This window comes from Stegastes partitus, unplaced genomic scaffold (assembly GCF_000690725.1).
Source record: "Stegastes partitus isolate 25-593 unplaced genomic scaffold, Stegastes_partitus-1.0.2 Scaffold201, whole genome shotgun sequence".
NCBI lineage: Eukaryota > Metazoa > Chordata > Actinopteri > Pomacentridae > Stegastes > Stegastes partitus.
The window spans coordinates 626,271-640,762 of NW_007577932.1; the positions used below are offsets into that span (position 1 = coordinate 626,271).

The following is a 14,492-nucleotide window of genomic DNA, read 5'->3' on the forward strand; positions in this document are numbered from 1 at the left end:
TATGGATGTTAGGGGTTTATATACAGTCGTGACTTGACAATCTGACCCTTAACAATCTGAAAATTTTGCTATCCGACAGGTTTTTAGGAAAAACGAACGGATCCCATAGATAATAGCCTCAACATGCCGACAGCCTTGGACTCCGACGTGAGATTTTATGTCACAAATAAGGATAACAGCATATTAACTGACTTAAAAATCCAACAGATTGGCTACTGCAGGACTTAATGCTAAATTCAGCTTTTTTGTGAAATCCAATTTTTTGCGAGTTTGTTCACATTTCTAGTTAAATGCAACTTGTATGTGATCATACGACCCAAAAGTGTGACCGCTCACTAAATGGCCCTTTTCCGCAGGTCCCTCATCCTTCTCCACCACTTTCCTGTCTCTCTCTCTCAACTGCGCTCTCAAATAAAGGCAAAAAGGTCAAAAAACTAAACTAGCATCAGCAGCCAAGTACTGCCTATGCATTCCGGCCACTTCCACCCCGTCGAAGCGCTCCCCACTGATTCATTGACCTCTGGTTTGTAGCTTGTTGCACCCATAGACTGTATAAAAGATGGATGTAGCTACCCTCACCCGTTGGTTTCTGCACTGAGAAAATGAAGCCAGGGTTTTGCTACTTCCTGGTTGACATCTTGGATTTTTGGAGCCAAAAATCGTCGGAGGGGGGCGGAGCCATAGGAGCAGCGATTGGTCAGACGGATTGAGAGGCGGGCCCTCTCTGCCCCGCCCACATTTACCGCCTTCAGCTCGCTTCGTCTGCATCGTCGCTGCCGACTGTCAATCAAGCCAGCCACGCCCCTTGCCCCGCAAAATTTTGGCGATTTTTTAAATATTCAGTATTGATTTATTTTCAGATTGGCCACCTCATCTCTGAATTTGACCATGAAAACTAATAAGAAAAAAATCCTGAGCTGTAGGAATGCGGTATGATCTGTGATCACTTCTTTTCCAAGTCCAGTCTATGGGAGCCAGGGCTTTTTGGAGCCAGCAGCTAGCGGACGTAGTGCTATTGCAGGTTTTTGACACTTCCGGGTTGGCTTCATTTTTCAGGGCCGGTTGCTACGTCCATCTTTTATACAGTCTAGGTGGTTGCACCTCCACCACATCTAGCAGTTACATCAGAATGTACTGATACATTCAATACACTTTTACGTCAATGCAAAAATTATTAATCTTGAAATGTTTGAGGAAACAAAAAAGAACTCGATTGAGGGATCAGAATGAGTCACACTAAATATGTGCATTCTCAAACAAATGCAATATCCGTGGCTACTTTCCACACAAATATTTCACATTAGGGAAAAAGGGATTTATATTCATTATACTTAATATATTCATTTATATTCTGACTTGCTTTGTGCTACTTTCAGTGTTGTACTCAAGCCTCAAAGTGCATTTAATTTTCGGATGCTGGATGTTTCATAAACAGCCGAGCACTCAGCTTTACCTCAGTGTTTCTTAATGTCACCTCGATGAATACAAGCATCAAACTGTCTCCGAGGCTCACGCAGTCTTCAAGCAATTAATCTCCTTAATGTGGCATCTCCAACATTTGGTAGCTAAAGCGTTTTTTTTTTTTTTGATTCGCTAGTGGCCAAACAAAAATAAACTCAACTGTTGCTAAGCCACAAGCATGAGATCCTGGCACGCATCCAGTCTCAAGGCCAGACTGACTGGGAACATGCATTTTTATCTCTGTTCATAAAATTCAGCAAATACAGTCAAAATTCGAGCTGGAGGTCAATCTGTTTGCGAGTGAATTTCAGGAGAACATCACAGCTTCGTACCGCGCAGTGTCATAATTGCGGTTCTGTTGTCAAACTTGCAATTACAATTATATTATTGGAAAGAGCTGCTTTGTTATTATCATGTGAACTGCCATTTTCAATCTGCATGTTGAATTGGGGTAAATTTAGAGTGACATGATCTCACTCCCTGACAAAAAAAAAGTCTTCTCCCCCTCAGGGAAAAACCACAATCTCTGACCTCAGTCAACCAGAGACGTCTTCATAACAGACACGTCATTTTCATTTTCATTTTCCTCATCGTGTGCCGAAGACCCCGGCCGACATCATTACGACAGACAGGATGAGCAAACTCACATCTTGCGGGGGGAAGTTTAGTTAGCAGCAGGTTTCCACTCTAATGGTGGGTCAAATTAACTCAGATGGATTGCTTTTTTAATACAGTTAGCACATACGAAGTCTAATTAGATCATTTGCATGGCTTAGGAGAGTTCGAACACCGGTAGAGACTGACTCGTCTCACACTGGGCACTGATTGTGCGACTGTGTGTTGAGTGATTGGCTTTCCGACTGGTTGATGATTCTATCAGGGGATGCCACTCAGATTTATGTTCATTTTAATTGTCAGTCATCTGATTTTTATGCATCAATTAATCACGTAGTCTCAGAAATGTCCAAAAAATGTGAAAAAAATGTCTTTCTTTTTGAATCAAACCAAAGATTCAGCTCACAGTGATAGAAAATATGACATCCTTGCATTTTAGAAGGCAGAACCAGCAAAACTTTGGCATTTTTTTTACTCAGCAGACAATTTAAATAAATGTAAAAATTGTACAAAACCATAGCTATGGAAGAAAAGCAGGATTTATTGTGCAATAACAAGCACAGCGCCACTTGGTTGATATGAGGCTTCTGTTAAATCGCCTTCCTGCAAGGCGACAACATGCAACTTCTCTGTTCACAGTTAAGAGATAAAGAGAAAATTCCGATAAACAGTTTACTCAGACAGACCGAACGGCTATTTCCTCATTGTATATGTATTCACACACACACACACACATACTCACGCTCTTAACACTATTTTTAAATAAGGTTTAACAGTTCTTCTTTGTCCGTATTGCAGTTTGTTTGTCAAATATTCACACAAATGCTCACAGTTTTGAGATTGTCAGTCAATCCCAAGGTTAATCAATAAGTCTCAGCCAATACTGAGCCAGAGCGAGTCTTTATTTCTCTAGAAAAATGAAGCCTCATGCACAGTTTACTGCAAACATAATGAGGGGGGGGAAAAAGAAGAGGAAGTTCTCAGATACCACTACCCTTTTTCAGTCTCATAGCAGCCCAATATGACATCAATATCTATAGATATTAGCGGGAATTTTGCTGCAGTTTGCTTGTTGTCTCGTTGGAAATGAAACCGAAAGATTTTGAACAACAACGGTGTTTTTCTTTGGAAACTGGTCCCACCGACCGGCCATTTATTATTCACAAGTTCAACGGTAGTTCAGCGCGATGCTCTGTGTCCACAAGCTGTCACAGTTGGTTAACTGAAACAACGCATCTGGGGCTCTCCAAGAACCGTTAACCACAGTCACTTCTGAAACTGGACAGCGAGTTACACCCATTTCCTGTTGTTGAAGCCCGTTGTATCACCATGCACTCTCCTCTCGACGAGAACACAAAAGTGAAGAGGGGGAAAAAAGATCCAACTGTTCAAAAAGAAGAAAAAAACTCTCCCACTGTCTCGCAAAATGTTATGGAAGTGGAGAACAGATTAAGTTAAGACATGATTAGTTGACACAAAAAACTGTTTTTGAGGGTATTAGAAGTTTAGAAAGATTATATTCTTTAGAACAGGCCTTTCTTTCAAAGAGTATAATCAGTCGGCACTTAGATTCCAATGAGTGTCTTGGTAAGAAGGATTTAGCTTTACTTTTTAAGCAAACGCTTTCTGTCGGAAGCATTTTAGAGACGCTCTTAAATGTTCACTTTATGACAGCTGCTTCCCAGAATGGGAGGATTTTGAGTGATATTCAGCAGAGGACTGACAGTTCCATTTTGCTTCTCTCTGGTCAAGATAAATATCTAAAAGACTTTGACGGCCTTATTTATTCTAAAAAAGATATCACATGGACGCGTCTCTTCCGCATCCAGCTGCCTCCGTCCGATGTGATATTAATGTGCAAGACGCATGCTGTCACCTACACTTCTCATCCGATTAACGATCAGGCAAAGCGGTCGTTCTCACACACACACAAACAGTCGTTACGAGACCATCGAATCGGTTTATTTGTTATTTCACTGCCTTGTGGACGGATGAAAATTGCAATTATCTAGCTAGCCCATCATCCAACCTTGATGGAAACAAGAGAAATCTATATGGCTTCCTAATGAGTACTGAGCACCATTGCTGCCATTTGATTAGGGACTTAATTGTGATAATAATGAACAAATACACCCAGCTCAGGCTAAAACGGTCTTGTAAGCATTCGGCTAATTAATGGCAATTTGCCCACTGATGCTGATGAAGGAGAAAATCACTAGGGAGACACATTTTCCTCTCAGCCTCACAGAAACAAGACAGCACTACGCTGACCACGAAAACAGGTCCGGTAAGCTTTCCCATATCGGGCCATTGTTGTCACTCCGCTGGAAAACCTGATCCTCGACAATAAAAGCCACCGCATAAAAGTTGACGCTGTCTTCCGGGGGATCCGCCTAAGCTGTAGGTCAAAAGGCTTGACAGCATTATTCAGCCATCTTGAAAGCAGGCTGAAACCATGTCACAACACGATAACAACAATGCAGACAGCCGATCTGCAACGACAGCAGCCCGGGCAGCTCCCACTGGCTCTGCGTCGATGCAGAGGAGGGGATAGTTGGCAGAGCGGTGGCGGTAAACATGCCTGGGGTTACGCATTTGCCAGGAAGCAAGGAGGAAGAAAGATGTCAAATAGAAAGAGAAGAAGAAGGGATGACAGCTTCGGAGTCGGCGACGGGGTTTTCTAAGAAAGAAAAAAAAAAACGAAACAAAAGACAAGCGAGATGAGGAAGACATATGGAGACATGCCAGGTCCCCCGGCCCACTCTAATGTCTTGCCATTACCCCGTGAACACAGCCACGCATGTTGTTTCTGACCAATTAGGCAGGCATAAAGGCAGGGGGCTGGAACTCAGCTAGGGGCTCAGATAGTCTGCTGGTTACATCTAGGCCACTCTCCCCCTCTCTCTTCTTTCCTATTTGTTGAATATGCCTGAGCAGCAAGACCAAAAGGGGGGAAAGAATAAAAAGGTGGGGGGTAAAAGTGGTGGAGGCGATTTCATTCGGCACCTTAGCAAAGGATGTCAAGCAGAGCCTGCAGCAAACATCCCTGGACCTTCATCTTCTCAGATTTCTTCATCTACAGCAAGCGCACACACAAACACCTACACAAACACCAGCATGCACCGCCTGAAGTTGTGAAAACTCAAGGAGGCTGAAAACATGTGTGTCGCAAGCTGGGACTTTTGTAAGAGTCCGCAAACAATCATGGAAACGGTCTCTCTCTCCCTTTGTTGTCATTGCGGACCTGATAATGTGAGAGAGTGCAGATGATGGTGTGAAAGCATGATTATTTGTGCCTAAAAGTGATGTTCGAGCCATAGGCGAGACGGGGAAAAGCGATGATAAAGACACAGATTATGTCGGATTTTAGGCAATTTCGGCCTTATCAAAAAAAAAGTCACTGCCTAAGAAGGGAAGAGAGCATCCAGTCAGGAACGAATGTATGTTTTTCCAGTAATCACAGGCCTTCAGAAGCCAGGATTAAGAGGTATACACACAATGACCCCATTATGTCAACAGTGCTGTGAACTCCAGATAAATGGGCTTCAGTGGAACTTATTGCAACATTAGGCCGATGGAAGGGGTAATAGTGTAAAAAGCTTTTTGAGAGTCCGGGTGACGAAATCCGAGAAAAAGCGGAAATTTACTCGCGACCACTGCCAGAAGCGTTACCCCCCCTCACAGCTCCTTGAAGCTCCTCTGTTTGAGCAGGAGGTCAAACCGTGACATGATGCGGTCTGAGACGTTACCCTTTGCTTTTACTGGCAACTGACGCATTACCTGCAGGCTACAGTAAACAGAGACGGAGGAGCCGCGGACAGGCACGGCAAACAAATCGGTCTGGTAAAGCACGACCTAAAAACTCTGCAAATATGGAAGCGCAAACAAAGAGAGGAGGGGGGGGGGGGCCTGGATTTTTTTTTTTTTTTTTATTGTGCAACGAGTGAGAACATCTGCAAACTGTTGACTGGGCCACGTCATCAGGAAAAGCCATGAGCTGCGTGTGACTTTAAAAATGCTGAGGAACGTTTTACAGTGCAAACCACACACACACACCTCACGGCTTACATGCATGAACCCCACGGTTGTTAAATTCAGGGCGAACAGTCGGACCTTAGCGGCCTCTCAAGAGAGAAGGGCACTTTAGGCGTTTTATTCATTCAAGATGTGATCTAATCCTCCGGTTTTAAACCCACACAAACACACGCAGTAAAGCACACGCATAAATAAACAAATATGCCTGTACAAAGCAGCCTCATGACTATCTACAAAGATTTGTGTATGAATGCCCTTGCACAAGAGATATGTGAACACACACACACACACATACACACACCTCTTGAAAAGCGTGCCTCAACAGAGAAACCTTCCCTCAAGCTACGGCCCCCACCACAAAGGGAATGCAGGGAGAATCTGCCGTGAATGCAAAAGGATGTTAGCTAACATCTTCCCCCCTTTTTTACTCATATCCTTCCTTTTCCTCTCTCAATTTCACCCGATCACTTTCTTCCTGCAGAGATTGCCTGGGGGGAGAAGACCTGGTATTGTATAGCTTAATCAGCCTTTATCACCCGCAGAAAATAAGCTTCTCTGCTGCACTCTGGGGCTTTTTTTTTTTGTTTTTGTTTTTTTTTATTAACCTGACATCCTGCTATCTTACTGATATTCTGCAGAGAAACACATTTCTTGGACATAGATGCTTCAATCTGTAGGGTCATCTGTTAAGAGACTTGAAGCTCCAATTGTTAGTAGCAAAGAGAGCAATGGCTGGAACCAAGAATACAAATACCATAGGTTCCTGGAAGCAAGCTCGTTGGTCATCAGAACGTTTAATCACTCAAGTGTGGCTGCAGGATTTTAGAGGCAGTGCAGCAACTAAGCAGCATACAGAAACGCTCTGCTGTAGACGTCAAGGTACCCTGTGGAGTTCTTCCCCACTTGCAGGCCCATTGAGCAATGAATTAATAACAGGGTCACCGATTCGTTTGAGTATAAAGATGCTCCAGCGTAAGCATGAGCGTAACACACATCCCCGGCCAGTAAAGGCAAACCAGTTAAACCCAACGTAAACAATAAAGGATTTAAAATGCTTGGAAATACCAACATGATATTGGATTTTTTGCAAACTTATGCAAATATGCCAATATTTTCCAACTTACTTTGGTCAATTGCTGATGCTGATATATGCACATATTTTCTCCACCTATTGCGGAGAACATCAGGTCTCTCCTGTAGTGGAATTATCATATTATTATGCCTGCTCTTGTCGAGACGGTTCATCGGCGGGTGCAGACATAAAACACAAAGCTTTTCGAATGTACACATTAACTCTGCAAATAGGATAAATACTTCAGCTTATATGTAAAACGTGCCATAACTGTTTTATGGACCATTTTCAGACTGAATGGTAATGCATTGTCTGCATATCCGTGTTTATTTTCAGTGCCTGCATTCCCTTTTAAAGCCCTGATCATCTGACACCAACGATGCTGCAAATATAGTCGGGCTTCGCTAAAAAAAACAACGCTTTGCAACTGTGTTTTGAGAAAGATAGGAGTAATTGCGAGACGTCCAACTATGAAGCTTTGCTTGGAAGTCAACTCTACATCTCTTCTAAATGCAGAAAAATAAGAAACTGATCAATAACCTGCAGTGGAGGGTAAAAGTCAGGAGGAAATCATGCTCAGTCAAACTGCTGGCACCATGAAAATATCAGTATTTCCTCAATCAAAATCACACAAACCAGTGGTTAAAAAATAAAATAAAATGTTAAAGGGTCTGTTGTACAAACCCTTTAAAAACACAATCATTCCTAATGAGCTAAAAAACAAAAGACCGTTTGCACAACTTATTAACATATCGACAGGTTTTCTTCATTAAATAACATAAACTGTAATCCCTGTTTGAAATGTGTACTTTGCATGCAGCACAGCTTATTATGACCTTCCTATGAGTCCGTAGATCACTTTGGTTGTCGCAGGGTTTCAAAAAGGATGCACAAAGTGTGAATCCAGCTGCAGCGGTAATCAGTTCATCGCTAAACGAAAGTACGACTCGTCATGCGGTTTAGTGGAAGATAAATATAGCAGCAAACAGGAAAATAGGTGCTAAGTGAAAAAAATCCCCTGAACATAACTGCACGCAGATGTCATCCTGTATGTTTTAAAGTTTAGTTTATGTATCTCAAACTATACAGAATAAGCAATGCACATATAATACATGAGCATTAGTGAGAATTCAAGTACAATCCTCAAGCGTCTACCTCGCTTACTCGAGCTCTTAACGCCAACATATCATGTGTTTCTATGTTGTTACAATCTGACTCCAGGCTTCTGTATAACGTGAGTTTAAGCTTAAAAGTGACAAAGCGCTTACTGCTTTTACTTAAAGCACTAAATAGTGCGCCTCCCTGCTTTCCACACAGTATCAGCTGCTCATTATGTTCACAATTTTGGAAGTTACTCCACTATGACAATTACTGCAAGCAGCCCCAGGTAAAAGCCACTTAATGTCTACGGTGTCCATGCAAATTTAGCACAAACACAAAGTCCCAGAAAATAGATTAAAAGGGTCAATTCCTTCTTGCGTGGCAGAAAGCCCCGGCATCAATGCCCAGCGGCACTGACAGACTGATAATATCTGCCTCGGCTGCCATTGACACAATATATCAATATCCAGTGGGCCTGGCGGCTCGCTCCCCGACATAAACAGACCAAAGACAACGATGGGCTCACATTCCAAACACCAGCCGCTGACATTTGCACAGCATCCGCAGAGGAGAGGAAAAAGCACAAATGTTCCAGCTCTGTGGGAACACTAGGAGAGTGTAAGCCTTTTCTTAAGACTTTGTTCGTCTTCCGTTTCTTTCTTCTCGCTCAGCGGGCAGCCATTTTCCTGGCGCAGACTGAAGGTTGTTTGGCACACCTGATTCGTAGCAGGAGACAGCGGGGGAATAAGGGGTGCAGGGAGGTCACGGTGCTCAAAGACGGCCAGGAGGCGCCAGCTTAACGGCAGCATTTTATTCAGACAGTCACCCAGCTCACCGGTCATTACTGCTATAAGGGGATTTCGGGTCCGGCTACAAGCTCACCTATTGCTGAGGCTTTGTGCTCGGCTTGTGTGTGTGTGTGTAATGTGGCATTTCTGTTGCTATAGTACAACCAAATTAACATAATTCGACAGGTATGCTGTAAAATGAAGGCATTATGTGGCATGTTTTAATTTAAATCTGTTGATCTCTAAGAAACTTATTGTGGTTTCCGTGCACATGTAATCACACAAACACGCACAACCATCTGACTGTCAAATAGTCTGGCTTTAAAAACAAACAGATGTGCCACATTTGGTTGTAAATGGCGATGCAGGTGGGCTTGGAAACACAGTGACAACACTTCCATTAAAAAAGTCAAACTTCCCATTCATGCCCAAGTTCTTGATCAACTCGGTAATCCGACGAGTGCGCGCACACGTACAGCGAGGTGACAAAGACGCGCGCTGTTCGCCAAGACACGCACAGGACAAAGCAGCCCTGAAGACTTTTATTGCTCCATTGGAGGAGGCTCTGATACAAGAGGCTGCAATGAGTCTCACTGCAGTGCTCTCGGCTGTCAGCTCCATCTCCCCTCCGTGTTGCCTCCTTCCCCTCTTTCAACCGCTTCATATGTCGGAGGCGACGGCACAGAGAATATTCCAATTTCGTCAAGCAAAGGCCGCCGTTCGACTGCACCGGCGTATCTCTGTTGAACATTCGGCGGGACGAAGGGGGGGAGGGCAAATTTCAGGCTTTATAGAGACTCGCCTTTTTAATGCACGCGTCCCTTTTGATGTGCGCGATGTTGCGGAGACCAACAGACGAGCGGAGATATGGGAGCCTCGGTCTTGTGAAAGAGCCTCGGTCCTCAGAGCTACAGTCGCTCTCTGATGTCCCCCCCTTTGCTGTGGGTTTGTTTGGTTGTGCTCTAGTGTTTCATTACTGCACATCAAGTTCTAACCTTACTGAATGTAAAGGACGTCGGCAACAAAATGCAGAAAAAAAAGGACACCCTCCTGTTGCTCCGGGCGCCATTTTTTTCTTACGCGATGAGGCAGCCGAGTCAGTGAGCCATAACATCATAGAATTACAAATAGGAGACCGTATGAAAATGACTCTCATCCTGCTGAGGACTTTTGGAGGGGAATGAACTGTCCATTAGCGGGGAGTTTTTTCTGGAATAGGCATACAGCACCTTGGTGACTTTGGCAGTATGTGCTGGTATCCTGAGGGCCCTAGCTAGTGGTGGCCTGCCTTTAAACATTTGTAATGTGTGATCATGCAGTCATTGTCCCTTGTTTCACCCTCTCTTGGCAGTGGACGCACACACAGAGGAAGAAGGTGGGGAGTCTGCTTTCTAGTTGTTGGCAGTTGAGAAAAACGATGCCCATTCACAGCTTGGGCATTGAGGCACTCGGTGGGCCGGAGCAGACCGTTTTTTGTTTTTTTTTGTTGGCTCTGTCGGATTGGGGAGGGGGGGGGGGGGGGATACCCTGTCTATGCATTCCATTAAAGTGGAAAAAACTCACAAAGCTGCTCTATCTGGAGACTAAAACACGAGCTGAGAGTATTAAAAAAAAATAAACTCTGCATGAGCTTCAAGGAAATGTACATCTGAAGAACAACATTTGGGTATTTTTAGTTTTTACTGCTGCGGTTTTTCTTTTGGCTTTATATCTGTAACTGAGGACAAAGCACAGGTTCGCAGTGTGTCAACCAGTGCTGGCAGCGTGAATGTGAGCCTCCAGGAAAAAAAAAAAAAAGAGAGAGAAGCTGTCAGCAACGCAGCCAACAGGCTTGAGAAGGTGGAAACTGTAGCAACAACGATAGCAAAACCGCAAAAACAGTCATGGATACGCAGACAAACACAGAAGCATGTATAAAAAAACAAGAAAAAGAGCGTCTGTGTGTCTGGCTCGTTCGGCGCCTTACTACAAAAGATCTTCATCCGAGGAAACACAATTAATATTCGACAACAATAATTGGGCGGAGGAGGGTGTGGTGGAAAATATCTGCTCCTCAGACATTAATGACCCCGAGGCAGGAGTTTTGCAGAGCTCAGCTGAACCGAGCGGGCAAGCAATGTCACGTTGACATTCACATGAAAGAGCATCAAAAAAAAAGAACAGGAGAAACCATGAGTCAGTGAGAGCTCGGTGCACGGGGGGCAAATAACCCTTCTGTCCTCTGACGCCTCAGTCATCATGTAGCACATCACCTCTAGGTATGAAAGGCATGAGAGCAGCGCCAGGGAGTGACACCAGGCTCCGAGTGAGAGTGACAACAGGAGTTATATGTGTCACATGCCGAGGCTTGAAACCCATCTGTACAGGCTGGCCAATGGCTGCCCCCCTCCTCCTCCTCCTCCTCCTCCTCATTCTCCTCACCAGGCCTCACTCGCCTTAAGTGGGTACAGATGTGTGATCCACAGACGCTCCCACTCCGGAGTCCTTATTGGACCCACAGGGCTCAACAAAGGCTGGCACACAGCTTTGAAGAGCTCCTGGCCGGAGAGTCGCTGCACAACGTCCCGTCATTTGCTAGGCGATTGTGTGAGGCGGACAGAGGTGCCACAAGCTGAAGGCTGGACGGTTTGACCAGTCGGAAGATTACTTAACCGCCCCACGTGTAAAGCAAATAAAGGTGATTTGCTATCTTGTGCTGTTACGTGAACAAGGGCAAACTGTTGAAGCAATAAACCTGAAACTATTGATTATCTTGTTTGCTTTCCGTGTGTTTTGCAGCTTTAAAAAAAAAAAAAAAAGTCACTAAATAACTATTCTGAGCCTGATCTGATTGAATATCGAAAGCAGCCCTGACACCGTTCTCCGTCTTCATTAATAGAAACTAGAAAGCACAAAGGCGTTGGGTAAATTTAGACAACTGATGAGCGAAAGAGATTTATTTGGTCTGTTTGACAGCAGCTCAGCAAACAGCTGTCCCACCGCTGCCATACACATCACCAAGTATTGTCAGAGAAATCAGATTCAGCATGGGGAATAGAATTACTTGTTTCAAGAGAGAGTGCCTGGCTGTGTTTTTATTTATTTATTTTTTTATGTTGGGCTGCCACTTATATGCTTGTGTTTGTGGTGTTTTGACAGGCTCCTATTGGAAAGTGTGTGTTAACTCTATGAAGTGCATGATTGGTGTGATTGATTTGGTTTTATTCATGTTAGTTGTGTCCTAAAATAACCCCCCCAGATGTGCTTCCTGTTCTATTTACTTCCTATTTTACAACTATTGTGATTGGAGCACTTGCACCAGAACCCATGACAGACATCCACCTCATGCGTCGCTCACCTCTTTCACTTTCTCCCTCCTCTCGTTGGTTTGGGGGTCTCCAGGCTTGCCGTTGTCTCTCCCCAGCGGGGGTTTCATCAGACACCCTCTGTACTTCTGGTAACTGAAAGTATCCGTGTTGGCACCGCGGTCGGAGGAGGTCGCTCTCTCCGACGAGGACTCGATTTTGGACCTGGCCAGAGTCAGATCCTCCTGCGCTTTGCCGCCGGCGAGCCGCTCCTCGGTCGCCTCATGGGAGACGGACGGCTTTCGGCTCAGACTCTTCGCCTTGGTGCCGGTCTCTCCTTTGGCCGAGGTCATGCCCCGCGGATGCTCCTGCTCCTGTTTGGGTCTCTTGAGGTGCTCCCTGACATCGTTCTCGGACCCGGAGCCCACGGTGACCGGCTGGATCTCCGTCTTGGAGAGAAAAATGCGCTTTAGACGCACCGAGTCCGGCAGAAAGAAAAGGGCCCCAAAACACAGCGTTACCAAACCCGAGAGGAAGAGCAGAAAGACGAATTTCTGGGACAGGCGCAGACCCATGCCCGATGCCGACACACCGGGCAACTTTCGGAAAACCATTGAAACTTTTTCTTGACGCGTCGCCTTACAGTGTTTCTGACAGCCTGCTCTCCTGCCAGCGAGCTCTGCTGCCTGGAGGCTTGCGTAAAACCAGAAAGAAGAAAAAAAAAACTACACAACTAAATATGCGGGGCTTCAAACACACCCCCGTGACACTTGCAGCAGCACAAACAGCCTGCCAGAGCTGTCTTTATCTGGCTATCGATTGGATCTGCATAAGCGAAGGTTAGGGCCTGCCTACATCTACAATTTACCAATCATTTGGCAACACAACTCCCCGATCTGCAATCACTGACATCCACACACTGCGGGATTTATTTTAATTTTGAATATATTTAAAAATGTAAATCATATAAAAACAGAAAGCAGCGCAGGGCTTTCGGAGGGGTGTGCTGACAGATAAATGGCACTGGCGTCTCCTGAAATTTCAAGGATAAACAGGATCACTTTTTTTTTTGTTAAAACAGATCCATCAGGCCTTTGAACAAAGTTGTGAGTCGATGCATTATTTCCACGATAACACGCTGCCCTACGGTGCCAAACCTGAAGCGAGCATCTTTTTTTTATATATAAATATATATATATCCTCCCGTTTATACCGAGCCACGTTGCTGCATCACAAGCTCCCGGAATCCCGTTTCAAGACAGAAAAAAAAAAAAAAAAAAAAAAAAAAACAGGGAGCCGTTTCGATCGCATCTATCCTGTACAGCTGGTGGACGGAAACGCGTGTATATTCATGTCGCCTATCTGTCAACTGCGCTCCTCCGGCAGCCTCCGTTTTTTTTTTCTCTCTTCTCTTCTCTCTCCTCCTCTGGCGTCAACACGCCGGGCGAAACAGATCGCTGGATGACATTAAAAGAAGGCGGGTTTTTGTCCCATGTGAAGTTATCCTAGCCCTCCCGATGCCACAACCCCGTGGAATAAACACATCCACCATCCAGTCCGCCGGTTTCCAACAAAAAAAAAGACAAGACACGTCGCTCCGGTGGTACCCGCCGCCGCCGCCGCCGCTTCTGCTGCTTCTGCTGCCGCCGTTCGTCCGCCTTCTCCTCTCGCTTCTCTCCTCGCTTGTAGTGCGCACTTGTGTCGCTGTGCCGTGGACGTCCGCTTGCGTAAAATAAAAAAAAAAGAGCGAGAGAGAGGGAGAGGAGAGAGAGGAGAGGGGCTGGAAATGTAACATATAGCCCTCAGTGCAGGGAGGGTGAGGAAGAGGAGGAGAGAGCAGGGAGGAAGGGGGGAGACGAAACGGTCCGCTGCTCGACAATCCAGTGGGCTGCAAGGATTTCTTGATGGATATTCACAACGGCTTATCAAAACACAGTTAAGCCGGGGTTTTTAAAAAAATATATATTTTGGACAAAAGGAGGGGAGAGGTCTGACTGTGCGTTTTGGGGATGATAATAATAATAATAATAATAAAAAGCATCCTCACCCCCCCTCAGGGAGGAAATGAACAATCCTGGAGAAGCTGAGGATACATCTGCTACAGATGTCTGGTAAAAATAAAGAAAGTTCCAGTGA

At 44.9% G+C, this 14,492-nt stretch overlaps 1 protein-coding gene across 2 annotated transcripts in view; it reads right to left on the reverse strand.

Annotated features, from left to right (window-relative positions):
* LOC103356458 (mannosyl-oligosaccharide 1,2-alpha-mannosidase IA) overlaps positions 1–13,912 on the reverse strand; it is a 212,763-nt gene extending 198,851 nt beyond the window's left edge. The window contains exon 1 of one of the 2 annotated variants that reach the window (XM_008280600.1): positions 12,410–13,912. In XM_008280600.1, coding sequence (XP_008278822.1) covers positions 12,410–12,970 — 561 coding nt within the window. In that variant the 5' untranslated portion in view covers positions 12,971–13,912. The remainder of the gene's footprint in view (positions 1–12,409) is intronic. The other variant, XM_008280601.1, reaches the window with a different exon arrangement.
* Between the last annotated feature and the right edge of the window lie 580 nt (positions 13,913–14,492).